The sequence below is a fragment of the Parambassis ranga genome, chromosome 18 (genome assembly GCF_900634625.1).
Source record: "Parambassis ranga chromosome 18, fParRan2.1, whole genome shotgun sequence".
In the NCBI taxonomy this organism is placed as follows: domain Eukaryota; kingdom Metazoa; phylum Chordata; class Actinopteri; family Ambassidae; genus Parambassis; species Parambassis ranga.
In genome coordinates this window covers 7,894,778-7,921,781 of record NC_041038.1, presented here as the reverse complement: position 1 = coordinate 7,921,781, position 27,004 = coordinate 7,894,778, and the positions used below count along the sequence as shown (strand labels likewise).

The 27,004-nt window shown below is 41.2% G+C and overlaps 1 protein-coding gene across 7 annotated transcripts in view; it reads right to left on the bottom strand.

Moving 5' to 3' along the window:
• The window catches only part of LOC114450692 (adhesion G protein-coupled receptor L3), a 199,247-nt gene that overhangs the window by 66,683 nt on the left and 105,560 nt on the right, over positions 1-27,004 (bottom strand). For 4 of the 7 annotated variants that reach the window (XM_028428972.1, XM_028428974.1, XM_028428975.1 and 1 more), the window contains exons 5-7: positions 26,710-26,819; positions 14,136-14,150; positions 11,155-11,955 (exon numbers count right to left, since the gene is read on the bottom strand). In XM_028428972.1, coding sequence (XP_028284773.1) covers positions 11,155-11,955; positions 14,136-14,150; positions 26,710-26,819 — 926 coding nt within the window. The remainder of the gene's footprint in view (positions 1-11,154; positions 11,956-14,135; positions 14,151-26,709; positions 26,820-27,004) is intronic. The other 3 variants (XM_028428978.1, XM_028428979.1, XM_028428973.1) reach the window with 1 other exon arrangement.

Genomic DNA, 27,004 nt, shown 5'->3' with positions numbered 1-27,004 from the left:
AGTATTTGTTTTTCCTTCACTAACAAAAGAGTTTGTCAGGTTTTTTTTTTTTAAAGACCTGCAGGTATCGTGGACGCTCCTGTGCAGGCACTCCATCAGTAAAGTGGAACTATAACAAGAATCTCAGGCATGCAGAGACTGTTTTACTCCCCCAATGTTCAATATTTCTCTCACAAATTAGTGACAATGATATATATATATATATATATATATATATATATATATATATATATATTGATATGATGCTCTTTCTATATGCATGCAAAAGCACACACACAGGCAGCCACAAACCCTCCTCAGCATCATAAACTGACACTACCACCCATCAAGAGGGCTTTAAAAAAATCACATGAATGCTCAAACAGCTATTTAGCATTTCCACCAGCCACCAAGACATCATCATTTACATGCTATAACCACGATTAAACATCATCATCAATCTGCGCCACGGCAGCCTTCAACTGCAATAATCATGAAAACAGGGGGGAGAAATATCTTCAAGGACACCAGTCTGTTTATTGGATTTTTTTATGAAATCATTTCATGCATCTGAGAAGAAATGAGGAAAACCTCAAATATGACAAAAAAAGTGGCATCAGTTTCACTTTAATTGAAATCTGACAGTGCTGCTTAAACTGCATGAAGATTCACCTTAATGGTGGATCGTTGATTTTCACAGGAAAAGGTCAGTGAGAGGTCACAGGCTCGGATAGGATAGGTGCACTCATTGTAACTGTGAGAGATTTGTGTTGAGGGGGTTTGTAACTTAGCTGTAGGCTAATATACAATGAGCAGAATTAGACTTTAAATTCTTAGCACATGAGGGACAAACATGCCCATTTGTGTATTTTTAATGTCTCATTTTAGTTTCATTTTTGGTGCCTTGTTGGGAAAAAAAGTGTGCATGTAGACTATATCTTTACTCATGTCAGAATGACCTCTAGCTTGTGGTGGCTAATTGTTATTTTGCTATAGCTATTACTGTATAATTTAGAGATTATGCCGTTTATGAGTTTCTCAGGCATGTGTGTATTTTAGCTGCACTACACGGTATCATTTTATAATAAACATAAAGAGATGGAAATTAAGCTAACTCAGCCAGGAGGCTTGTTGCTCCATTTTCCATTTCATTAAAATAAAATAAAAAATAATAAAATTTGTCCGATCTCACTTTATTAGCCACGAGACCACACAGAACGACATAATAACTGGATAATTGAGCGTTTATGTGATGGCAGAGTAACAGGAAAAGTTGCTGAGTTGTTGATTATATATGCAGAAACATGGCGGATGAGTAAAATCAATTAGCATAATTGAAATGCCTGCTCCACATACATGCTTTTAGTGTGTTAGTCACTTATTTGACAAGTGCCTAATATCATAATTTAGAGCGAATATATGGTTTTATGATGAATTAAGTTAATCCTCAGTTGCGGTTCCCCTGATCCATTACCTCTGGGCTTTAAACCATCTGGGAAGGATTGCGATGAATAAAGTATCACTTAGAAATACTCCTCAAACAGTCTGGTTTAACACTAGTTTTTTTTTACAAAAAAAAGTAATCATATTGATAAAAGTTATCATGTCACCTTCTTGAATGCTGATGATAATATATGACAGCAGAGAGAGAAATCTCACTGCAGCAAATCGCCATCACAGCATGAGGTTAATTCAAAGTCACTAGGAACCATGTCTGGAATGTAATTCCATACTTCCACATGATCCTGCTGAGTCCGCCGCTAAATTATTTTTCAGAATGTTCACTCGACGTGCGGCATGTTAAACACGCCTGCGAAGACACAAGGAAGGTGTCCTTGAGAGGAACTTTAATATCTTTCCAATGAGATATATATTAAAAAAACACATCAAAAAAAAGAAAGAAAGCCAGAAGCCAGGCACCATCACCCCGGAGACAACACCAGGGCGTTACGTTGTCCTTACGTTGCCTGCTTTCCCCTTTCAATCCAAAGGGACAGACATGTGAGTCTAAGAGCACAGGTGAGGTGAGCAGGCAAGACTTGAACACAAACCTTTAGATCACCAACAGCAATTAACCATTTCCCAGGTTTAGTGAGTGGTTTAATAAAATGACCTTAAACTCCTCTGTATATTTAAGATTCAGTGCCATCACTAAGTTGATTAAAATGAATTAGATATTCATGATTCCTCAGCTTAAGGGATTATGAATGTTCCTACACCAACGGCAGCAACCTTTTCATTCATAAAAGACAGCAGTAAACTTCTGTGGGCACTCCAGCTCTCATTGAAACACCAGCTCCACTCATCATTTATGCTCCAGTTCCACAGCGCACACACCCAGACACACACACACACGTGAAGTCTGTTTCCACCACACACAGAGCTTTGTGCTTCATTTCAAAGCATTCATTTCTAACTAATTAGCCTCTCTCTCTGTATCCCAGGGCTCGTGGCTTCCACAATTAGATAAGCCCGCTCTACTTTGCTTCAGGAATAAAAAAAAAAAAAAAAAAAAAAAAAAAAAAAAAAAAAAAACCTGCTACGCTATTATGAAAAGGATCCGGTTTATATGACTTGCCATTTCCGCACCAAGAGCGGGCCTCGTCGGCTCTGAGAAAACTTCTGCAGAGTCAAGATCAAAAGAGGTGTAGAGGGCTTTTGGGGGTAAAAATGAAACGAGCATCAGACGGTGCAGTGACTCCTCCAAACCCATGCTGAACCCAATTACCAACTAATTTTAGCATTTGAACCTTTATGCATGGTTACATCTTCAGTGGGGACTTTCACAGACTGTAGAGAATTTTGGCCAGTCTGTGTGTGATGTCACCCATTAACTAGCCCGTTTAAAGCATGGAAAATAGGATTTGTGGGTGTTGGGGACTCATACTGAAGTGTACTTGAAGCCAGAATCCATGATCATGGTTGTTAGCAGGCCTTAACCATATAGCCTGTGTCATTTGGCTGTTTGATGTGCGCTGCTTTCATTTTGCGACTTAAGTTTGCTTCTTCGGTTTGACGTCAAAGTTTTTTTTTTTTTTTTAGCAGCAGGGAGGGAAAGAAACTCAGAGAATCTTCATCAATATGAACAAACGACTGACGATGGTCCATAATTAAAACCTAGGGCATCAATAACAACAGGAAACTGAGCTTATACTGCATCATTGAGAGCTGAGGATTCAGTACAAACAGCAAAATTTAAGGCTCTGCTACAGTATTCACTTTGTTAAACTTGGTACTATGTTGCTGCTGTAGTCTCATACTCATGTAATATATAGAAGTTACTGTATATTGGATTACAGAACTAAATATTGACATATATCACCATTAAAAAACACAGTTTTACATTATAGGTCGTTTGTCAAATGTTGCTAGGCTGCAAACTTCCTTCACGTTGTCGTCACTGTGAAGTTGCTTAGCAACTACGAGAGTTTGATATGTGACCCTTAAACACATCATGAGGGTTACACTTTGAAGATTTAGATGTGGATTATGTTAAAACAGAGCCAGATTATCCCTTTTTATTGCACTTGTGCTAAGCTAAGCTAATGAACAGCAGCATACAGAGGTGTATAATATTAGGTATATAATATTTTCATGAAGAACAGAAAACTAATGGCACAAGTAGACAAGTCAACAAGCACATCCTGGGATCCAGATGTGAGAAATCCTTTTTGTAATGGATATTTCACATCTTAGAATGGCCTTCCACATCATTTGAAGACTAAACTTTCCCTAACAGTGATTTTATTGTGTAAACCTCACCAAAATACTGAGCAAAATCACAAATTGAAAGTGTCAAAATAATGGTCCAACATGGGAGCTGCAACCCGAAAATCTGGGTTATAGCCACAATCCATACAAATTTTTTATACTTCATTGTTTTTCTTTTTTCCCCTTTAAATTGTACTTGACCTATTTTATCATTTATGTGTGAGGCATTGTTTCTTTAATCCTCCAAAACTTTGTCTTTTTGCACTACCTTGAACCTTGAAATCATTGGTCAAGCATCCAAAAATTATAAAGCTAGAACTTAAAGGTAAGAAAGAGGCAGCAAAGATCGACCTTCTAACTTTTGGTGTTTAATAAAAAAATGTTTGGAATATTGCCTGAACTGTAAAAGATGAGTATCTTATCGACGTGGTTTTAACCTTATAAATTTTAAGATTAAAGGAGAGGTGGAGAAAAAAACTGTTGATATTTAAGCGACACAACTGCCAAGAAACATTTAATTAGTCTAAAATTATTTACATCCACCCAGGCAGAGCATGATTCACTCAGATTATCAGGTCTCTAATGCGTGTGTTATACAGCATGTCCTCATGTGTTAAGGAGAACAGTTGGAAATGATGATGATGATGATGAGAGTCCTGTCATTTAATGGAACCTTTTTTTGTAGCAAGCCCACAAATCCATCAGAGAGTGCAACTGGGGGGGAGGTAGTGGTGCAGAAGGTGCGCTGAATTATGCAGCCAGACATCCAGTAACGCTTGGATATCATCTGACATGATGAGAGCTGTAATTCGTAATGGGAGCTATGCATTGTTTGGCAATTAATTTCTCATTCCTGTGCTCTCTTTCCGGGACTTGAGAGGGCATTGATGGAGGTCACACAGCGCTGGGAGATGCATATGCACCGAGCTGATATGTATGCACGTGTGCACGCGGGCCTGGAGAAGCACGGTGGCTTGCTTTGTTTGAGATAAAATTACAGCAACAGGCCTGTGTGGCATGGCATACTGAAGGACTGTAAGGTGCATACATGTTTGGGGCTAATCTGCATTGAAAAAGAAAATCAAAACAGATTATGCAAATTTACTGTATGGTGTTAAATACAGTGGAGGAGCATCGAAACCTTACAAAAATCCATATTTATCAGAGGCTCTTCTAAGCTAAGATGAGGGATGCTGGATTCAGTTTTTACCCTCAGAGCCAAATCTTGAGTCTCCCAGGCTAGTGACAAGGCCAAACATTGTCAAACGTACCGCACGAAGAAAAGCAAATGGAGGAAAGAGGAGAGGGAGCACATGAGCAGAAGGGATTTCAGAATCACTAAAAGGGAAAGGCACACTCCTCCAAGGTCTCTACACTTGCCAAAAAAAAAAACCCTCCAGTCAGGCTTTTCAAAAAGACTGTCAACCACCAACAGAATAGGACCCAGGCTGTGCAATGTAGGGGAACTCTGACACCGCTGATAAAGGGAGTTAAAGATGCTTTAGAGGCCTCCAATCAGATTCTCATGGCCGATTGGTCAAAATAAATCACGTCTCTAGCTTCAGGCCTGTTAAATTTAATGTGTCCATTTTTGGAGGGGCTGTAGAGAAACACAAAAAAATCACACACCACACGATTCTGATGTTTCCACTCTATTTGAAAGGCAGTGAGGGTTCTTGCTATCATACCTTTAAACAGCATTCCATTAGGTTCCACAGCTAGCATTATCAGAAAGACATGCTGTGCTACTAGCACATCGTTAGCACAAATTTAACCTGAACACAGACGAATCATTTTTCCATGACATATAAAATGAGCAGCTTTGATGTCGTCCCCCTAACTGATCAGATATACAACCATAGCAACAGTCCGTTACACATAGCAACAGTGTTTTATACATTCCAAAGGTGTGCTATTTATTCCAAAGGTTTTTATACATGGTAATCTATTGTATATGGTGATAGTCTATTTCACATAACAACAAACGTTTGTATATAGCAATGGTGAGCCTGTCATACATACCAATGATCTCTTCTACTGTATATAGCAATGGTGAATTATATAACATTCTGTTGTACACAACAACAGTCTTCTACACGGTTATGGATGGCAACACAGTCCATTATAATGATCTGTTTTACATAGAAACGGTCTGTTCTTAAAAAGTAACATACCACATGATAGAGGAGTGTCAAATTATTTGCTACTGTAACAAGCCTTTACATATTTAATAATGTAAAACCAAAGACTTTCACTCAGGATCAAGGGCTCCAACTCCTGTTGTGAGACTGCTGCCATTATTTGTCATACTGTTTTGTACCCTGATCAATAATTTGGTGAGGTTTAGGTACTTGATAAGGTTTAAGTGCAACTCTAAGTTTTTTGTAAAACCCATATTTTGCTCATGTAACCTGGGGTCCTAACTACCCCTCATGAAATATGATAATGCTCCTGGCAGGCACATAAAGAAGGCTGAATCTTTCACATCTTTTGAAATCAATCATCCCCAAAGTCATCAAAGCTGATTGGCGATGGCGCTGCCTTCCGCCTCAGATAAAGGTCTTTGATTTTTACTCCAAGCATATTTTTCCCTGTTTCTGTACACGTCACAGGAGAGATGGATAGGGTGTTGGCCTTAATTGAGGGATTGCCTGCCACCCCTCTCACTACACAGGTGATCTGTGTATGATTTCTGGATCAAGGTAGACCTACTGAGGCCAGTGATGGATGGCCAGTCAGGAGGAGGGACGCCAGACAAAATCATATGATATATAATGGGGTATCACAGAGAGCGGGCAAAACATGCCACATTCTGAACCACTTGAAACATGAGCCCGCCTGCTCGTATCGACAAAAGATTCATTCATATTCCATTTTAGAAAGAAACACTAGTACACCAAGATCAGCAAAACACACAAACGGGGGTCACAACGATTTTACAATATACTACAATTTATTCTTACAAGAGGAAATACGGCACCGAAGGGTACACAAAGAACTTCCACAGTCAAAACTCTAAAGCTGCATTACTAACAGAGGCCTATTGTGTTGCAGCATTAAAGGGTTTGCAGGAATGGTTTGTGCACGTGTTTGTGTGCGTGTGGTTAGAAAAATCATTCTCGACTATAATCCTAAACCTCACACTTTCCCTCGAAGAAAATTGCCCTCTGCAAAGAGGTGCAGCAGGCATGTGATAAGTGCGTAGCCTGCAAATAAGCATGTAGCCTACATTCCTAAGCCCCAACATCAAAAAGGGATTCATACAGCATGCAAAAGACTGTTTGAAATACTAAGCACTAGATTCCTCAAAGCTTTTGCAATCAAGAAAATAAAATGTCTGTGAAGGGTATCGCTTGAATCTATGTAGTGGCTTGTCAATACACTGAAAGGACAACAGTTTTTGCCTTTAAGAGCATGTGGAGTCACACTCAGATTATCCACAGCGACTCTGCCAGCCTTCATTTACTGCTTAGACAGTTTTAATCAATTTAGCATGTGTCAGGCTCTTCCAAACAGAGCCAGAGCGTCCAAAACATTGGCTGCTTCGCCATGAAGGTCGGAGCGCGGCGTCTGCCGGCTCCCTCTAGGCCGGCAGAGACTGGCACGGCGCCCCAGCCAGATGGCAACATGTGGTGAAATTACAGGACTATGGCACAATGAATGTATCTATGACAGCGTCTGCGTGCAACAAATCATGAGTCAACAAAAGAATCATTCCTGCAGCGGGCACATGCAGGCATGAGAGGATGTCTGACTGAAACATGAGATGAACAGAACCCCACAGAGACAAGTGCTGAATCCTGTAAACAGCACACGCTGAATAATACACTCATCAGAAACTCCATTAGCTGCAAACACATTACTTTAAGGGTCACGTACAGTCTAATACTGTGGGATTAAACCTAGAAAACGGCATCTATGTTAACATGCATGGAATAAGCAGCTTGGAATCTTCTCTTCAGACAGCATATTAGTGCTACAGACAGCAGCAGCAGCAGGTGAGGGAGATGCATTTTCTCCTGTGGCTGCACTTGTCTTTGCAGTCCTGTGGAGCTGATGCAGCTAGAGCCTCATGCTCACTGTGGCAAGCAGCACAGAGGTTAGTCTGCTGGAAATGGGGCTCAGAGAAGGGCATTTAATCAAGCAAGAAAAAGAAGATTGTAGTTCCGTCATTACACAACTCAGAGATACAAAAATTTCGGTTGGAGGTCTTGTTTTGAATGATATCAGGATAAGTTTAAAGACAACAAGTTTCTCAATTATCCACTTGAGGGCCATAAAATCAATTCAATCTATCAGCTTACTCAACTTTACATAGGAACTAAACACATGCACAGACTGATTCACCAGCCAGCTCTGACAAAATTCAAGGTTTTCTTACAGAAAACTCCCATATCATGGTCAAACTTCATTATACATACAAGCAGCTTTCTCTGTGAATATCAACTACAGCTTTATACCAACCAACACTGCTTTATGTTTTAAGCTGACTGGCAGCACAGGAACCTTGTTTTTATTTCCACAATGAGACTGAACATAATAAGCTGCAAGGATTCTGTCAGAACAGAAGTATTTTAGGGTTAGGCCCTGAGCAATTTTACCAAATTAATGCACCCTCCTTATCTTGATGGCTGGCAAAGCACCGCAGCTTCTGCAACAATCAAATGGAGTCGGTCCTCAGTGGAGGAGATGATAGAGAGAATTCACACAGCGATGGAAACACTCGAAAAGGTGGATCTGGAGAACCGGGTCACGGACAGTTAAGAGCCACAGTTGTCAAAGGGATCAACATCTACCAGTGAGGTCATTGTGGCCTTTCTAATCATTTTCATTTAAGTGGCAAGTCACATTTTTCTATTGTTTCATATTCCTATTTTTGGGAGGGGGTGCAAATTCTGCTGAATTCGAGCGTGAAGTAGGTATAAGAGAGAGAGCTTGTCTTTCTGCTCACTAATAGCCACCTATGAATGCATTTTTTCTGAAGTGAATCTAATAATCAATGCAGTTGTCATGGAAGCCCTCTTGGGCGTAGATCATCTGTCCTTGAAAGCAGAACAAAAAATATTGTAGGGTCTGTTGAAGAGAGTGCAGCGATTCACGGACACAGATTCAGAGCAGGGCTTTTGTGAAGAGTCGTTTCTTGGCATGAATAACATACCGGTAAATCAGAAATTCTTCGGCACCTGTGCATAAATCATCCAGGCTTTTTTAATCTCCACATCATATGTTTCCAAACCTCGCTAACGCCCTGCAGCGGGTACAGTGCCCGCCCTGGCCCATGTGTTTGGGCACCAGGCCCCAGCTGTGAGTCTGGCCATGTCTCTGCTGCTCTGCTGCCCATGTACCATGCTCCACTGCTGCAGCAGGTCAGGCATACTCACAGAAGGTGAAAGCAGGAACGAGCGTGTGTTAGCGCAACCAGAAGATTGACACCTTTCTGTACTGTGATCAAATTTTAAAAGCTCATATTTCCAACCAAAGGATTGTCACGCTGAATGACTAACAGCTCCAAATGATCGCATCAGTGCTAATCTACACTGATGATCTGTCTGAAAAATCTCCTCACTTTTGCGCCTTTTCGACCATGTTTAGGACAAAAGAATCGAATGCAGCTGCAAATAAAGCCTAGTTTGTGTGCGGTGAAGTGGCACGCTGATGCTGATCCCCACAATTGGGTTGCATCTACCCTGCCATCTTAAAATTAGACTACTCACGGGACAAGTGTGTGGAAAATACTCACAGCTGACAACACTTGCTTCAATCAGAATAAGTCTGTATCCTCGTGTTGTGGAAGTTGATCAAACTAAATGCTTTATTACTCCAGAGTCCATTCAATCACTCTTTCATTCCTCATCAATCTGTTTATCTGACGTTTATATTTGTTCCCCGACTCCATCCATCCACTTAATGCAACATTTTACTATCTATATTCATGCAGCAAGTCTCTTTGGAGGACAGCCGGTTCTGCAACAGCAGCCAAACACTTCCTTCTGGTGTGTGTGTGTGTGTGTGTGTGTACATGAAAGGGTATGTGATCACTGCTAAACAGTAAAAAGGATAATCATTTCATACAAAAAGCACACAACAACGCTTTTCACTCTGCTAAGCTACAACAAATTATATTAGAGGTACTGCAGTGTATCATCACAACCCAACACTGTAAGCATGGCCAGTGAATGAGTGAAAATATTATGGGGTGTGTTGAAGCAGGACGCTGTGTATGAAAACCATTTTTTTGGGAGAAAAGTAGCAGCCAGCTAAGGAAAATAAATTAAACTGGCAAGCGGCAGGTAGAAAAAGGCTGCAGAGGAGGGAGAGAGAGAGAGAGAGAGAGACAGAGAGAGAGAGGGAGCAGAGGTAGGGATTTCACAGTCAAATAACTTGTGACATTTTTGACTGGAGCTGTTGATGAGATAGCGCAAAGAATTACCTTGGTGTGTCAAAACAGGTTCTTTTTTCCTCTTGTTTTATGATTCCCAACAAGCACCAATTTATAAAAAGAACAATAGAGTGGAGAAATTTGACTTTTCAAAAGAGTTCTGGGAAGTTTAATGTGAGCAGTCACTTGTTCCTTTTCTTTTAAAGGGAACCAGCCGGCGAGAACAAAAGACTTCAGCTTGTGGCTACAACTAAAAAAACTCTCACACAATGTGTCACAGACCAAAGAATTTAAGATAATGTCATTATCATTTCTGTGTCTGTAACATCTTTTTTTCCCCTCTTGTTAAAAGAGAGGTGCATCTTATGAATGCATTATCTGCAGTCTCTAACCATGTGCTGCTTCATTTTGGTACAATTCAAAATACATCATTTCCTGCAGCCACTATCGCCAAACCACACTTCTTTAAGTGCTACATTATAAAAGTTTTTTTTGGACCGAATATGAACAAAACAACACCTAAAGTGTAAAAAAAAAAAAATGATGTGCCAAGTTATTCTTCTATATCTCACAAACAGGCAAAACAACAAGCTGAGAATCGTGTTATTCTTAAAGGCAACATTTTCCTATAGAACAATGTATATATTCAAAATCTTGTTTAGCTGCACCATCTGCCGCTGTTTTCTTCTTATTTTGATGGTCATTTTTAGGCTGTAATCTGTAGGTGTGCAGGATGCACAGGACAACGCAAACACTGCTACCTCTGTCCCTGTTTGTCTTCACTGCTCTTTTTTACAGCAAACAGAGGACATCAATCTGGCAATGGGGATTCAGTTGAATGGAAGTGTGGCTGTGTTTATTGTGTTTTAAAACATAACTGCCTTGAAACAACCCGAGAATAACATTTAATTTCTTTTGATTTATTGCTCTGTTTTCCCGCCCTCCCTTCATTGACTCTCTATGCTCTCTGTCTATTTGGTAGGAAGGCCCATGTTTGGTTGCTACATGGGGCCAGTCCCTAATAATCTTGGTGCTGTGGAAAGAAAGGGTTTATTAAGTGAAAGAACAAATTTGTGTTTTCTTACCGAGTCTGTTGTCCAGTGCTCCGAAGTCCAAAGAATACTTCACAACGTGGTAATTGTTCCAAACATACAGCAGATTGTCCCTGGGATTATAATCCACAGCAGCTATGTACTGGTAGGAGTTGGGGAAAGGGATGTCCAGGTAGCCATCTTTACTGAGCTCTGTGTTGTAGATGTAGTCGATTTTGTTTCCCGTGGCTTCATTGTCGTCATCCTCATAAACTGACTTTACTACATAGAGGATCCCACAAATCATGAAGGCATTGGATGCCGAGCGCTTGTCGTAAGCCGTGTCCCAGGTCCCCTCGACGCGTAGAGTGTAAGGGTTCAGCTGGCTGATGACGATGCGCCCGTTGTTCTGCTCTGTGGCGTAGATCACCCAGAGGCCGTTCTCGTCCACAGCCAAGTCAATGTCTGACTTCCCTCCCCAGCGGTAAGGAGACGTGTCATGGTAGTTGGCGTTGGCTATGATAGCCTCGCCACTTTTGATACGAGTCCGGAGGTCAAACTTGACGATGTTGCGCGTTCGCTCCTTGTTGAAGAAGAGCGCCCCATCGTAGACCACGAAGCCCGTTCCGTCAACGCGGTGTGGGAGTTTGTAGGTCGTCGTTGGTCGCCCAGCGATGAAGTCTTCCTTAGAGGAGTATTCAGTCAAGGTGTCTGTGCGGTAGGGTGTCCAAGGCATGTAGTAAATCTTATCAGAGGCTTGTAGAGGGTCTTTGCACCAGGCTCCGGACTGGTGGTCCGATTCAAAGAGGTGCTCGCTCTGGTACACCCTGCGGAGGAGCCCTGGGCACAGGAATACTGAGGAGCCAAAAATGGGGAAAGACAATTACAGAGTTACATTGGCAGGTATTGAAACCAGCGACTCAAGACAGATATTGACAGAAGTAAAGTTCAGTCTGAGGAATTTTTTTAAATCAGCATTTAAAAGGTCTGATTTGGGATTAAAACAGCATTAAAACAAGATTAACAATTCACAATAGGGTTCAATAGATCAGCATGAAAACTAAAATTAAACAGGACACAACCACAGTAACCCTTTCCATTATTACAAACTGAGCCTCTAATGTTGTAAATGTTTCTTTTAGTTTCAATTACTCACTGCAGTTTACAGCTTTAGTTAGTCTCTGACCCTGCAGGCAATTTGCCGCTTAGAACAAACTGACCTAAAGTTTGTCGGGAGAATAAATTTAGCGAGGGTTACCGGCTCTGACTTAATGCGGAGCAGAAACAAGTCCGAAGATTCTGTTAAATCTGAGTCGCCCACATGTTCATGAACTCACACATTACCAGCTTAGTTTATTCTTATCTCATAGAGAAGAAAAAGGTTCCCTACCCTGGTGGTAGCCCTCAATAAATACCATTAAATATACAGAGCTTTTTGATAAATAGCTGCGCTGTGATTATTGGCAAGGGCATGAGAACAAAAACAAACCTAAAATCCAGGAATGACATCATCATCCCTATAATGATTGCCTGTCCATTATTTCTTGACATTTTTAGTCTGAGGCATGATTTACAGCACCGCGCACAATAAACTAATTACATGTGAACTGGTTTGTGCTCCAATCTGATAAAGCTAGGCCAAAGCAATACAGCTGCAGCAGGTCAATAGTGGACACTATTTACAAAAGCTCATTTCATTCCATGGGTTAACATGGACTGGGCCAATTAAGCAACTCATATCATTAGTATCTGAGTTATCAATCATTAAAAAGTAGCATATTCTTTATAAAACAAATAAACCAGGGGTATTATATAAGGAGATTTTTTTTCTTTTCCTTTTCCACAGGTTTGTGCCTGGAGTACTTCACAAATAAAAACATGTGTGCAAAGGCTCTCTTCACTTTAATAGGCCAGCAGCCTGACAGAGAGCTGACAGCTTCTCGCCGCAGATCCGTTGAGAGGTAAAAGCTGCTGCGCTCCGAGGAAGAAGAAGAAGAGGTGGAGGAGAAAGAGACAGCAGAAAACAGAGGCTTCTCTCTTCCCTTGTAATCTCCCAAGATTAAACATGTTGTCTACCTGCAGGTGAAAAATGTGGCGAAATGCGTCCCGTCGACACAGCGCCTCGACACACACACACATCTCGACGCCCCGCTCTGCTAAATGCTAAGAGGGCTTGTTTCAACGGCTTGAGACGTGCTAGGGTACAAGGTCAGAGTAGGTAAGCTTTGTACTGACAGCACACTGGGCTCTATTGGAGGTTGTAAAAATATGCTTTGTAAGGATGTAAGGTAGATATGGAGGAGCGAATGAAAGTGATACAAAGGTAAATCATGGCTTTCATGGGGAAATTTGGTTGCCACGGCAGCGCTTTTTCATCTAAATGTTTCAACTTCACCTTCGCTCCTTATTCTCTCGGTGATCTATCATTAATTAATGAAGCCTAATATTTAATGGTGCGGCAACTTTACCGCCGACATCTGACGGAGCTCGGGCACGGGGCTCCCGGGGAACGAGTCATGCTTTGGTAAATGTTTTGCAGCATCATACAGTGCTGATAAGGTAAGAATACAACTCCTATGATCTATCCTGCAGTATTGACTCGTGAGTCCCTGAAGGTTATAGCCATCATCATGTTAGAGCTATAATGAAAAATGCTGACAGCTTATTGGACAAGCTATTGATCAACCTGTATAGCCCCTCTGCTTTAATATGATGCAGCTGATAAAGCGGCACTGGAATAATTTTCAGTTATGTGAAAACATCCCGGGGTTATGGGATCTTCAGCAGGGAGCAGCTTTGTAATGGCTTTTATCATACATGTAGCATTGCCAGAATGAAGACAAGATGGCGGCGGTGGACCATTTAGATGCTGCTGCATGCACACAAATAATGAATAACTTCTCTTTATTCCCCATGAATTACATGTTTAACCACACCACACGATGAATGTAAACCTACCACACCTGCTGCAGCAACCCGTCACCAAAAGAATATGCAAGAGGTGAAGAACACAAAAGTTGTTGGTATTTAGTTACCTTTTTGTTCCACTTCTATTTTTAGGCATAAGGGTAAGGGGAGAGAGAGAGAGAAAAAAAACAAATAAAGAACAGATTAATGTTATGATAACTGTCCAGAAGAAGAGCAAAGTTGGGGTTAGTGGAGTAAAAAACATGTATTTATAAAAAGATTTAGAAACAAGAAACACGTCCTGCGTCACACATGAGCCTGCTAGAGAGAAAATACAGATTAATCAAGTCTTTAATTGTACATTATGATAGTATGGCTGTGGGATGGAAATGTGTAATGATGCCTTCTGCAGCCATAAACACAAACATATGGCTGCTTTTAAGGTGCAACAGGGGGTCAGAGATGCTAATGCTGATTAGCACAGCTGCCCTTTAAATATACAGACATCACTGGTACAGCTGTTTCTCTAACAGAAAACGTTCACGACACACAGACTGCTGATGCTCCTTTAAACTCTATATTATTAGTACATATCAAATGATATAGGTGCTACACATACTACTCAATGTTCAGCTCTGAAAACATGAGACCCAGCATAGACATGCTCGTTTTTGTCAACAACTTTGATGACTTACTGCCATCTTGGTCACAAATTCTCCAAAGATCGGCCTTTTGTCTAGAGTAGGAAAAGGTACAAATCAACATATTTGACACCTTTTCCATTAATCTGTCACATCTAACTGCTGTAGCCACTGGCAACAACCTGAAAAGAGCAACACTCTGTTATTGGGAATGTTAAAATAATCCGCCGTCAAAGTCATGCCTCATAAAATCCCAAACTATCAGCTGAAATACTCTAAAGTGCAGCAGTATTTATTGATTATTGTTCTATCTCTTTATGTATTAATTAAAGTTGATTACATGTAATTATATAAACTGATGAGAGCAGCATTTCAAACAGGGATCCAGGGATCTTTTACGCTACAAATGTAAAGTAAACGCTTTTTTTGGATCTACAGCAAGAACCCTCGAGGTCTGCTGAAATACTGCTGAGGTTATGACAACTCAACTCTCTATATATCACTCCCTCTGTGGACAAGCCTTTTATATCAGTCATGGCAGTTTTTTTTTCCTGGACTCCTGCATTTGTAGTGGGGGTTAGCATCCATCCAGCGTGCCTGCTCCTGTTCCTTCCCCTCCAGTAATCCTGGTTCTAATAAGAGAGGATTAACCTCTGTTACTAGGGCTTACAAGAGTCCTCTCCTCCAAATGGAGAGTGCAATGCAGTGAGGTATGAGGGTCAGCGGGTAGGGCCAGGTGGGGAAACGTTTGAATGATGGGAAGGTTATTAGAGGAGAACAATATTAATGCAAGGCAGTGAGCTGATGAAAAAATAAAAAGGGAGTGAAGCAGAGTTGCGTCAGGAGGGAAAATAATAGGGAGGGGAGAAGCTCTCAACAAGTCATGTGTGTTTGTCAGATCATAAACTCGTACAGTGCAGCACCTCATTAGCAGCAAACACCATGGCTGTCACTGACACACTACAAGTCCATACCAGACGCGAGCTAGGATCGCTGCGAGCTACATGCAAATCACCATTATGGGGTACTCAAAACCGCCAACCACTCGGAACTACATGCCGACCACATAGAGCAAATCAAAGTCAAACAGTCTCAGATCGGAGCCTCTTCACCTCCCATGAGCAACGGCCACACAACAGGGACCACGAGAGGAAGGGGGGTGGCGTTTCTGATCTGAATGATCGCTAACAGTGTTGAGGGGGGAGGAGGGTAATGATCTATAGAAAAAGGCATTAGCGTGGGGATGTGAGAAGTGGTATACGACGCAATCACCGGGGGAGATGGTGTGAGAAGGATGTGGATGAAATCTCTGACAAGGAAATACGCCACTCCCAGGGCCTGTGGTCCTAGCAGGTGGCTCTTTCGCTTGACCGGAAGATGCTGCGGGATGCACCAAGGTCGCGTCGTCACAGAACACTCCAACCAATTTGTCACACGTACTTTCACAACACAGACAGAACAGCCTGAGATATACCTGCGATATGTGCCATCACAGACACAAGAGGAGCCGCGGGAAAAAAGCAGAGACGGAGAATTGATTCATTTGAAAAGCTTCTTTACTACACCCCACCACCCCCATTGTGACCTTAATACGATTTTGGTCACGGCTGTCACTGAGTCACTAAAAAGCACTTAGCTCTCTCTCTCTCATCTTTTCCTCTTCTCTCTGCTTTCTCCTCGACTCTTTCTTTCTTGATGTCACAGAAACTATACCCAAAATATGCACACAAATAATCAAAAAATAATGGCACTTTCAGAGTCACTCTTGCCTCAGTGAAACAGCCTCTTCTATGGCATAAAATGGGTTCTTGAGTAGTGCATTTATGGGTCCTGCACAACTCAAATAATACTATGTCTCCACTGTAGCTTCAAAACACTTGGCGAAGGCTTGTTTTAGGGTACAAGGACAGTGTGTTCCTCTAACCACCATAATGGCAAAATTAAACTAAATAAAGGTGTAAATAACAGCATCTATTCGCACATTAGTTTAGTCTGCTAATGCAGTGGAAATGCATGAAAAGCACACCTGTAAGTAATGATAATGATCAGTACACTCTACAGTACTAATCTGTCAACTATGGGCTAGTTAAGATCAACTAAATGTGGCGTTGCAGCCACTAATCAAGCCATGATGTCATTAAAGAAAACACTATATAAACAAGAACCAGTGTCCCATGCTCCCTCTTCTGGTCATGTGATTAAGTGCATGTGAAAATGGCAGCAGGACGATTGTTTTAACCAAGCGGCAACTTTCGGGGCTCAGACTCGAAGCCCATGCGGAAGTGTCCAAACTTGTAGTTCACGCTGCAACCACTGGGGGCTGGCTCCAGAAGCGAGTCATTTCTCTTAGACTCCCATGTTAAAATGGCCGACTTCACAGCAGAAATGAACATGTTTACAGTCTGGTTCTCTTCTAGTGTCAATTGTATGGGGGTGAATTATATTTGGACTTACGTGTAATTATGGGCGTTGCTGCTTTGAGTTGCTGAGCCTCCCACTGAGCTTCAAAACGGCTCTTCAGAAACAAACGGGTGACGTCACGGAAGCTCTGTCCATAGTTTTTACTGTCAATGGTTTTAGTGTGGATGTCTTTGGAATCAAGTCACTTTTCTGGTGGCCATTTTTGGAACTGCAGTTTTTTTTTTTTTTTTTTTTTTTTCATGAGGTTGCTGCTTGACCGTACCAATGTCACTTTAAATGCTTTAAAAGCTTTAAAAGAGACTCAATGCAGATCCCAATCCCTGAAATTGTTATCCAAAGTGCTTAATCTGGCCATCAAAAATTACGCTCAAATTGTAAAACAAAGGAAGAAAAATGTATGACCCATAGCGCTACCCACTGTTGGTGTGCAGCATCTTTAAGCTAAATTTAGGCTAATAGCTGGATTGTAAATTAGAGACGATTGAATTAGCACACACCTGGTTGATAATATTAGGTATAGAAACCTATGAGGTCGTTTGCATAATATATTCACATGATGTCATGTAATCACACAATTGTTTCAGTTCCACTTCATAAGCTAATAAAAAAAGTCTAATCATTAGGATCAGGTGTCACAGTCCATAGATTTTTGGGTAAAATCTGGCACCAGGTTTGGGCAAACAATTAACTGTGTGCATGAAGCTTGTAACAATCTGGCTGCTGTGTGGTGCACCCTGCCAAAAACATGAAACTGGAAAAAGCAACATGGCTGATTCTGCTGCTCGGCTAATTGGTCAAGCTGTCGTAGCAGATTTAATAAGCTGAACGGACAACCTTACATGTACGGCTGCGAAAAAATATATTTTTTGTGTTGTTACAAAAGAAGACAGCAGCTGTTCGTTACAATCAAAAAGCTGAACTGAAAAATCTTGTTATCAGTTTGAATAATATAGGCAGACGATGCCGAAGGATCACGCTGCTCAGCTATAACCCTATAAAATTCAATTTAAAAGCCACTGCATAATCTTACTCTATATGTTCATATAATGCATAATTTCCACTTTAATTTTCACCTGAAAAGCAGCCCTGCATACTTATGCATCCTGCTTAAGACACATGCCGAGCAGCTAACAATGGGGAGACCTTTAGCGACTGTGCGCGCCGACCCTGTCATGTGAGCGGCAGCTGTATGGATTTTCATTTGAATAATTAATGCTTCCCAATTTCACACTAATGGTTGAGAGGTATCAGAATGGTATCATTAACCGCTAATAGAGATTCATGGCGGAATGGCGGCAATATTTTTTGCAATATTTCCCCTCCCTCTTTTTCCCTCTGTCTCAGCCAAGGAGTTGCGGAGTGAAAACCCCTTAACTCCGTCCCATCAGCTTTTTAATTAATGACACAAATTACAGGGCTTTGAATAGCATGTGCCTAAGGATGGGGGAGGACACACAGACAACCATCTCTCTTTCTCTGAATTCTCTCTTCATCTCTCTCATTTTTTTTCTCCCTCCCTATCATTCCCCCCTCGCTCGGCGCTCATGAGTCTCCCATACCATCATTACAGGTTCCATTTCTCAACAGCCCCTCTTTTTCTTTCAACCACTTGTCTGCTCTCTTTGTGCTCCTTCTGGTACTTATTCAATCTCCTCCCTAGTGTCTTCTTTCTGTCTCCATCGCTTTCTTGCTCTCTCCTACTGGGAAGCTGCTATGCTATCTCATAACCTTGACAATGCAGGATGCTCTGTGTGTGTGTGTGTGTGTGTGTGTGGCCGTGCATCTCTCTCTCTTTTTCTCTCTCTATTTGAGGGACAGGTGCAAGGACTTGGCGCTCATCCAGCCCGCTATCCACGTGGGACCGACCGACGGAGGGAGAAAAGACAAACGCTGCCTAGGCAAAACAAAATTAAATACATTTTTGTGGAACATTGCAGCAACTGGAGCAGAAATAACCTAATTGCACCTAAAATATGTCTTGATTTGCAAGGACCTTGAAATTATGGAGGAGGACAGAAGGATCGGGGGGGGGGGGGGGTGGAGGAGTAGAGAATTGTGTGGGGGGGGAGAGTGTTTAGTTTGGTTGAACAAGTGAACAAAGCAAGAAGAAGAAAATGAAAAAAAAAGCAAGCTTTGATTAGTGGGGTGATCATTAAAAAGGAGAGACCCCCTAAAGAGACCAATCTCTAATTAGTGCTATATCCTCGACACTTGGCACCCCAACAAGTCTTTCACCCCAACGTGTGTGTGTGTGTGTGTGTGTAGGAAAGGCAGAGATAAAGGCTTTACTTGTGTTACATAAATGAAAGTGTTTATGAACATTTCTTTAGCTTGTTCAGCATTTGTGCATATTTTGTTTTTGTCTCTAAAACAAGGATGATCCTGCCACAGAGCAGGAAGCAGATAGATTACAGCAGCTTATTGGGCGATTAGCGAGAGAAAAACTGCTTCCACATGTCCACATCCAACCCCTTTAACACCAACATTTATCCACTCCGGTTATCACCGTGTCCCTGTGCAATTGTGTCTCCTCTCGGCTGGGAACATAATATTTGTCCGTTCTATAAAAGGACTATTGTTAAACTTATTCTAGGAACTTTATTGTGAAAATCCTCCTTATGTAAACATTATGTAAGAGTAGCATTAAGGCTATTGCATTATTTATTATATGTACATAAGGGAGCTAAACCTAATATTTCCCATGTGATGAAAGTAAACACTGCATTAATATTATTAAGATTAAGAAACCTTTATTAGTCCCACAATGGGGAAATTGCATGCATTAGATTTCCATATTCAATTATTGGAATTACAATAATTAAAATTACTGCGTAAAATTGTTAACATTATCTACAGATGTCTATTGCAAAGATGTGTTAAGATAAATTACAGAAGTTACTAAATTTAGCCTGTAATACCACTTTGTGCCACAAGATGGGACAGTGAGTCGGGGTAGCATCTAGTCTGCTATCCAGTCCTGAAGTAGTGCTGCCCATATTTACACATGTAAACATGACAAGCAGGGTTTTTAGCCTAGCATGGACGATGTTGCTAAGCTTCACCTGGAGGCTCCTGGTCCTCCTACCAAAATGAGATTCCGAGAGGTAACCAATGGATAATCATGCATGTTGGATGATTTCTATGCAGTGTCTGGCAGTCTAAATGGCCATGTGATGTAGAAACAGGCTCAGTCACAGAAACCCCCCCACAAAGCTACTATTTGTGCAAAGTGCATCTTTAATCTGTGCCATATCAGGTAACTTGGATTAATATAAATTGAACATCTATCCATGTGATTTATCCTACACCAGGTCACAGGGACTGAAACTGAACAGCTGAATGTGTCAATTTAATTGGATGAACTAGACAAAGTTTCTGCAAAGCACAGTGTAAAAGCGCCATGTCTGACAAGATCAATCACTGCAAATTCAGGCGGTGACACCGGTGTGAATCAGGCGTATGAGACTCGAGTCATCAAAGCATGCTGCGTGGGCTGGGGAGTGGTCAGCTGTCACTGAGTGATGAGATGGCAGTACAGACCCCTCTTCACACATGGGAGGATGTGGAGCTGGTCGCTCAGGTGGGAAGAAGAAGAAGAAGAAGAAGAAGAAAAGAAAAAGGTGTCTGAAGAAGCAGGATGATGCTCAGTGGTATTTCAGCAGGGTGTGAAGAAGGTGTGGTTTTGTGATATATCTGCTGTCACACAGTGTTGACTCCCACACTGGACCTGATGAACGTGGATTGGAAAGCTCAAGGGCAGAAAGCCGCTGAACCTCTATACAATCTGCTTAGTAGATTTACTGATATCATCAAAAGAGGTGATCCACTCTTCAAGGAGCTTAAAAGTTGCTGCAAGATTATCCGAGGTAAAGAGTGAGTGCTTGTAAGGTGGAGAGCTGGTGGTGTCTTACTAAATCAAAGCAGATTTATGTTTGAACAGCAGCTCAGACAGGATTTTTAATTAATAGGGTTCATTTGAACTGACACTGAAATTCAATGCTGCTACCCACCAGTACTTCTTTTCTCTCTGCTCATGGGTTGTCGGCCATTTTGGAATCTACTTTTTCACTTCCAAAATGAACATCTTCTCATCTGAGTTGATATTTATGACTGTTTATTAGTATTCAAATGTCACTATGTGTGCAGATATGGTACAACACCGTGCTATCCTGGTGAGAGACAGCATTACATGCCATGAAGTTCCATCCTGGTCACACAGGTGGTGTTTACTTTAGGTGTGACCGCTGCATAACCGACCCTGTAATTGCACCGCATTATAACCAAGCTCCATTGTGTTACTGACAGCCGTGTGCCGAGCATCAATTGCATGGTTATACCTGCCAGCACAGAAGGAAGAGAAGGCTGGTAGCAGGTGTTGAGTGAAACATGCCAAAACAATCTACTCCATTATTCAATTAAGGCAAGTCCTGAAAATGTTAGGTGAGTTATTATTAGCAAAATGAATTAAAAACCAATTAGGTACGTTGGAAAAACTTGACAAATTACACGGCAACTTTCGATGAGGCAGAGGATCGCATAGCCTGGTTCAAATCGTAGAATTGATTTGTGCGATTATGTGCCCTGGCTTTGCTTCCAAACTGTGAGCAATAACTGACAGGACTGAGCTGGATCCCACTGTGCCAGACAGGATTTTACATTGTCCTTATTAGCTACAAACAGTGGGGGGAACTAGTGGCTTATGTATAGCTACACACTGCCAGCAGGCTTTCTTCTCTTTGTACTTGCTCTGTCTTCCCACTTTCCCTCCACCTCATCTGCCCGACACACACACACACAGAGTCTGGTTTGAAACTGAACTGAACAAAAGGACATGTAATTATCCCTACCTCATCTTTTTTGGGGGGGAAAAAGAGGGTTGGGGGTGTTTGGCTGCTCGCTTGGACCAAATCACTCAATTTGCTGCACAGAAAGGTACATCTACTTATTAAAGGACGATGCCTAATGTTAGACAAGGAGACAAGAAAGGTAAGAATAACAGAAAACTCTTTCAGAGGCAGATCGGAATGCGTTTTTTTTTTTTTTTTGCAAATCGGAAAATCTGAGGGGCCGCCGAGATGATCCAAGTGCTTCATTACCGCTGTGGAAGAACACAGGGTGGGCGGGAGGGAGTTGTGTTGACCTCTTATGAGCTCGACCTTTGGGAGGAGCTGTAAAAAGTGAAAGTTACACAGAAGGAGAAATGGTTTTAATAAGGCACTAAGAGAATAGATGCCTCTCTGTGTGTGAGTGTGTGTGTGTCTCAGCTGAACCATGGCGAATCAAGGTGAGAGGGCGGGGCAGAGACAGATGTCAGCCATTGGAGCACAGTCATGTTTATGAGTCATCATAAAGGGTCAGCACATCACTTCTGCCTGAAGGTAGCATTGCTAATCTGTTAAGTGCATGGGGGAGCATGCACAAAGAAGACAGAGTCCACTGGCTGAGTGTAGCCTGATGTTCAGCTGACTCCATTATGACTTACAGGGCAAAATATGAGCACATAGATTCTAGGTATTTTTTCATGTTTCACCTTTCTATCAGGGCTGTTATGTCTCTCTTATTGTTCGACGTGACGCTATTTCATCTCACAAGAAGTTCATATCAAACAATTATTCAAATTGGAACATGATGGATTGCTTGCACACACACACACACACACTTTGCTGTAACACTTTTTTCCCCATTACAACTGATGAAGCGCTTCCAATTGCAAATTAATAAAATCAATCATTGATTCACCACAGTCCTCCTGCCGTTCCTAACGCCACATCTGATTGTATAATCTGGCTGGTTTATAAAAGATATGAGAGGAGAGCGGCAATTCATCCTAAAAAGAAAAGAAGCCGCCCAAGCCGAATACAGATAAAAGCTGTCAGAGAAGGTGGTCGAGGAGAGAGAGAGAGAGGAGGGGCAGCCGAGACTGCGGAGAGAGACGGGGAAAAATAGAGGGAGGGGCGGATGGCAGTGAGAGCACTGAAAGGACAAAATGTAAGTGAAAGTGAGGGAGACTTAGAGGAAGAAAAAAAAAGAAGAGTATTAGGACAGAGAGCTTGTCAGTAGAATACAGAGAGAAGACTCCACCGCTAAAGGAGAGTTGGGAGTCATGGGTGGCTGCGTCTCTTATTAAACACTCAAATCCTTCGGTCCGTCTCAGGAACTCGGTAAGAAGACTTGTGTTAAAAGCCCATCCACAATTGAGCTGTCTCCATCCATACTTCAGTGCCAATTAACACACAAAGCAAATCAACGTTTGTGTCAGACGAGTCGATTACATCAGATGTCACTGAGACCAATGGAAAGTTTTTTTTACAAAAAACATTTTGACTTAAAATCAGAAAACAGATTTTGATTTAAATACGTATTTTTTTTTTGAATAAAACTGATATTAAAGTCAGATTTTTAAGTTTAAATGTCAGAATTCTGACTTTCTTTCTGGGATTTTGGCAGAAAGACAGAAGGTTGTGATGTCATATATATAAATATACACACACAGAAGTTACTGGTCTTTGAGTCTATCCAGGCTTGTCAATTTACAAGCAGGAGTGTGGTAATCAAGATCAAATACTGACTCCTTTGAAAGTGAAAGTCACTAATAACATAGCAGACAATGGACATGGGGAATTTTCTTTGAACTGCACCAGAAGATGCTTCTCTCCTTGACACCATTGTGTTGCGAACACACAGTTTGTATGCAGGTGAGAAGGACGAGGAGGATGAGCATGCTCGTGCAAGCAAAGAACAGCTTACTTCAGAATAAAAACGAAAAGCTTTCTGTGTTTCACTGGCCTTGGTGATTTTGCAATTCAAATGGCACCTTAACATATAAGCCTGGATTTTTCTAGGTGTATTTTTGAAATATGACCTCCAAGGTGACAGTCAGTTTTTCCAAGTCCTTGATGGTTTTATTAGAAATCTGACAAAATCTACAAAATCTAAATATGTTAATCCTATGTTAACCCTTTATGTTTATATTTATTATAACACATCAAATTTTGTATTTTTTTCCTAAAAGCAATTAAGAAACCCTGACATAAAAAACAAAGAGTTCAGCAGGCTGTCACATATAAATTCATTCATTTCCTGCAATAAAACGTCTCAAATCCATCTCCGGTGACCACTTATGATTCACTTTGATTCCCCACTCAATGTACAAATAAACGCCTACATGACTTCTGCTGTTTATGCATTGCCAGCATTTTTTTTTTCTTCGTCTGTTGCTATCTGGGAAAAATCCATACACAGTTATAGCATGCAAGGTGCCCTCATATTCCTCCCTTGTGGACACCTAATAGGAGGCTTGGATGTTATTGCTATTAAGCTGCCAGAAACTGCTATATGGGAGTTCTGTCCTCTTCTGATGAGTGTGAAGGTGTGTTGTATAAGTTGAATATATTGATTAAAGGAAGGTAGCAGGGTTTATGTGGATGAAAAGGTCTGGTATGAATTGGAGAGTTCCCATTATTCAAGAGGGCACAGATGGAAAAACCAAATATCAGCATTAAACAAAAAAATAAAAGGAAAATAAAGGGAAACAGGATGGGATGGGACTGGAAAGATGTCAAGCTGGATCAGAAGAGGTCATTCACACATACTAAGGGTGAATGGGACTGATGAAGGAAGGCTCACATGTGTACACGGAAGCACAATGTGCATTAGTGACCACATTATAAATCAGGATGTGACAGGAGAAATTAAGAAATATTCTGTACATTTACAGAATGTCAAAAGGAAGCTGGATGGACTGCTTTAGTTAGGTCCGTCTTCCAGGAAAGACACTGATGCATACAGCAAGGAGTCAGGTATAAAAGAACTATTTGCCTGCTGTGGATCACAGGTAGAAAAGCTTTCACTTCATGAAAGCTTCTTTCAGGTACACTGCTACTGAGGGAGCTGTGTAAGAACATCAAATGCTGAAAAGATGGTTTTGATTTGAGTTTGTATTACTAGAAAGTGATTCAATCCAGCAGCTACAGACAAACGGCCGTAACCAAAAAAAACTTCCATTTCTTCATTTCTGAGCTGCGGAATATGTTGTTTTGGCAGACACAATTACTGTGACTTTGCTTTTTCCCTTCAAAGGTCATAATAAAACAATAACTAAGGTCACATGGCGGCGTCCATGCTCCATGCCACTTCCTCTGGCCCTCACCTGGATTTCCTCTCAGCATGCTCATCCTGTCAACCCCATGCTGATCCTCCCCTTCTCTGCCCAAATGTTTCCACTTAAGTTACGTGCAGCCCTGACAGTGTTTTCCACCTGCTGCACTAATTAAACCTTCTTTTTTTTTTGTTTTTTTAATTTACCCCCCTTCAGTAGTCTGAACATTAGCCGGTGTCCACCGAGCTGAACTCAACCGGAAACGACGGGGATGTTCCATTTTGATGAAACAGCCTCTCTTGCTGAGGCACAAACACAGACATGACATAATCAGACATGCTTACTCAAAGATATGAAAGTGCTCTGAACTGGGGGGAGCTGATGGGAAGGTTGTGACAAGTACTGTTTAAAAATGAAATGCAGCTTACACTGTGTGTCTGACTGCACACATTAACAGATCTGCTTTTTATTCCAGTTTGAATGTCACTGATGATAAAAAACTCCCTCTCAGCATTACTGGACGTAAAAAAATCCATAATAATCACACATCTTTTAATACTATTAACTACTATTATTTATATATCAATATATAGAGTCATCAATATATAGAGTAAATTCAGGTTTTCAATTGTGCAACAGGCGGGAAAAAGAAGATTTGTGCGAAAGTGGTTTTTTTTTTTTTTTTTTTTTTTTTTGCGGCTGATACGTAGCTTTACACCAATTTAATGCATGTCGTCACCATGGTAACCAACAAAATGGTTTGCCTACATGTTTGCCTTGTAACATGATCCTTTGTTTTTAATGCCCAAAACATATCTATATGTATACTTCATATATACTTCATGAGTCATATCGAGAGAACGGTTGAAAAGTCTTCAGTTGTCTGGGTGAAAGTGGAGGCTGGGTGAACGCCGCGGGTCTTAAATAATGATCTACTCGTCATATATTTGGCTTCAGGAGTCAGTGGCGATTGTGCTGTTCTGTCACTTGATAAAATAAAAGGAGAACTTTGATTTCCATTTTCCTTTCCATTTCTCTGGTGTAAAAAGAACTTCAAAAAGATTATCCTTGCAAGACCTCTTTTCCCCAAGTTCTTATGTAAGTCATGAACAAATCACTTAGAAAATGGAACACCAGCTTTTTTTGCTGCCTCTCAGGATTTCTATGCAAAAGTGATGCCATGCAGGATGAAGAAAATAAAAATCAGGCGTTAATCTCATGTCGGCTAACGACGTAAACCTCTGATAAAAACAACAGCACTGCATCCAATGGTAGCGCTGATAAATCATTTTCACACACAAACAACACTGTCAGTAACATTTCCTGTCTCCTGCAGGGTGTTATGTTTGTTTCAGATCACAGGAATCATCACACCCGCTGCTGGTCCTGTATCTCCTCGACTAGACTGGATGACACGTCTAAGATATTTCAGAACAATATTAGCATGCATGTTGATTGGGTCTCTGGTGTGGTTAAGTGGTAATGAGAATGGCATTAGGGAGGAGGTGCTTGAGATGGTGTGAGAACCGGAGGGGTACGTACTGTAAGGTACACATTCATATTGGACTTCCAGGTACTTGTAGGTCCCCGGGCATGGGTCAGGAAAGACGTCTGGTCCTGCCACCACGGCACACTGAGTCCTGTTGTTACATCTGAAAAGCAGAAAAGTCATTGTGTTAATCAACAGCAGGAGATCATCTTTTCCTTCTGACTGGCCACAATATACAGAAGCACATTAGTCGGATGTTTAGTGTGTGGTTAATGAAGCTGAATGTATTTAATTCTGTAGCACAGATTATAAAGATTACAGAGCTCCTCTGTTTAAAAAACAACTCAT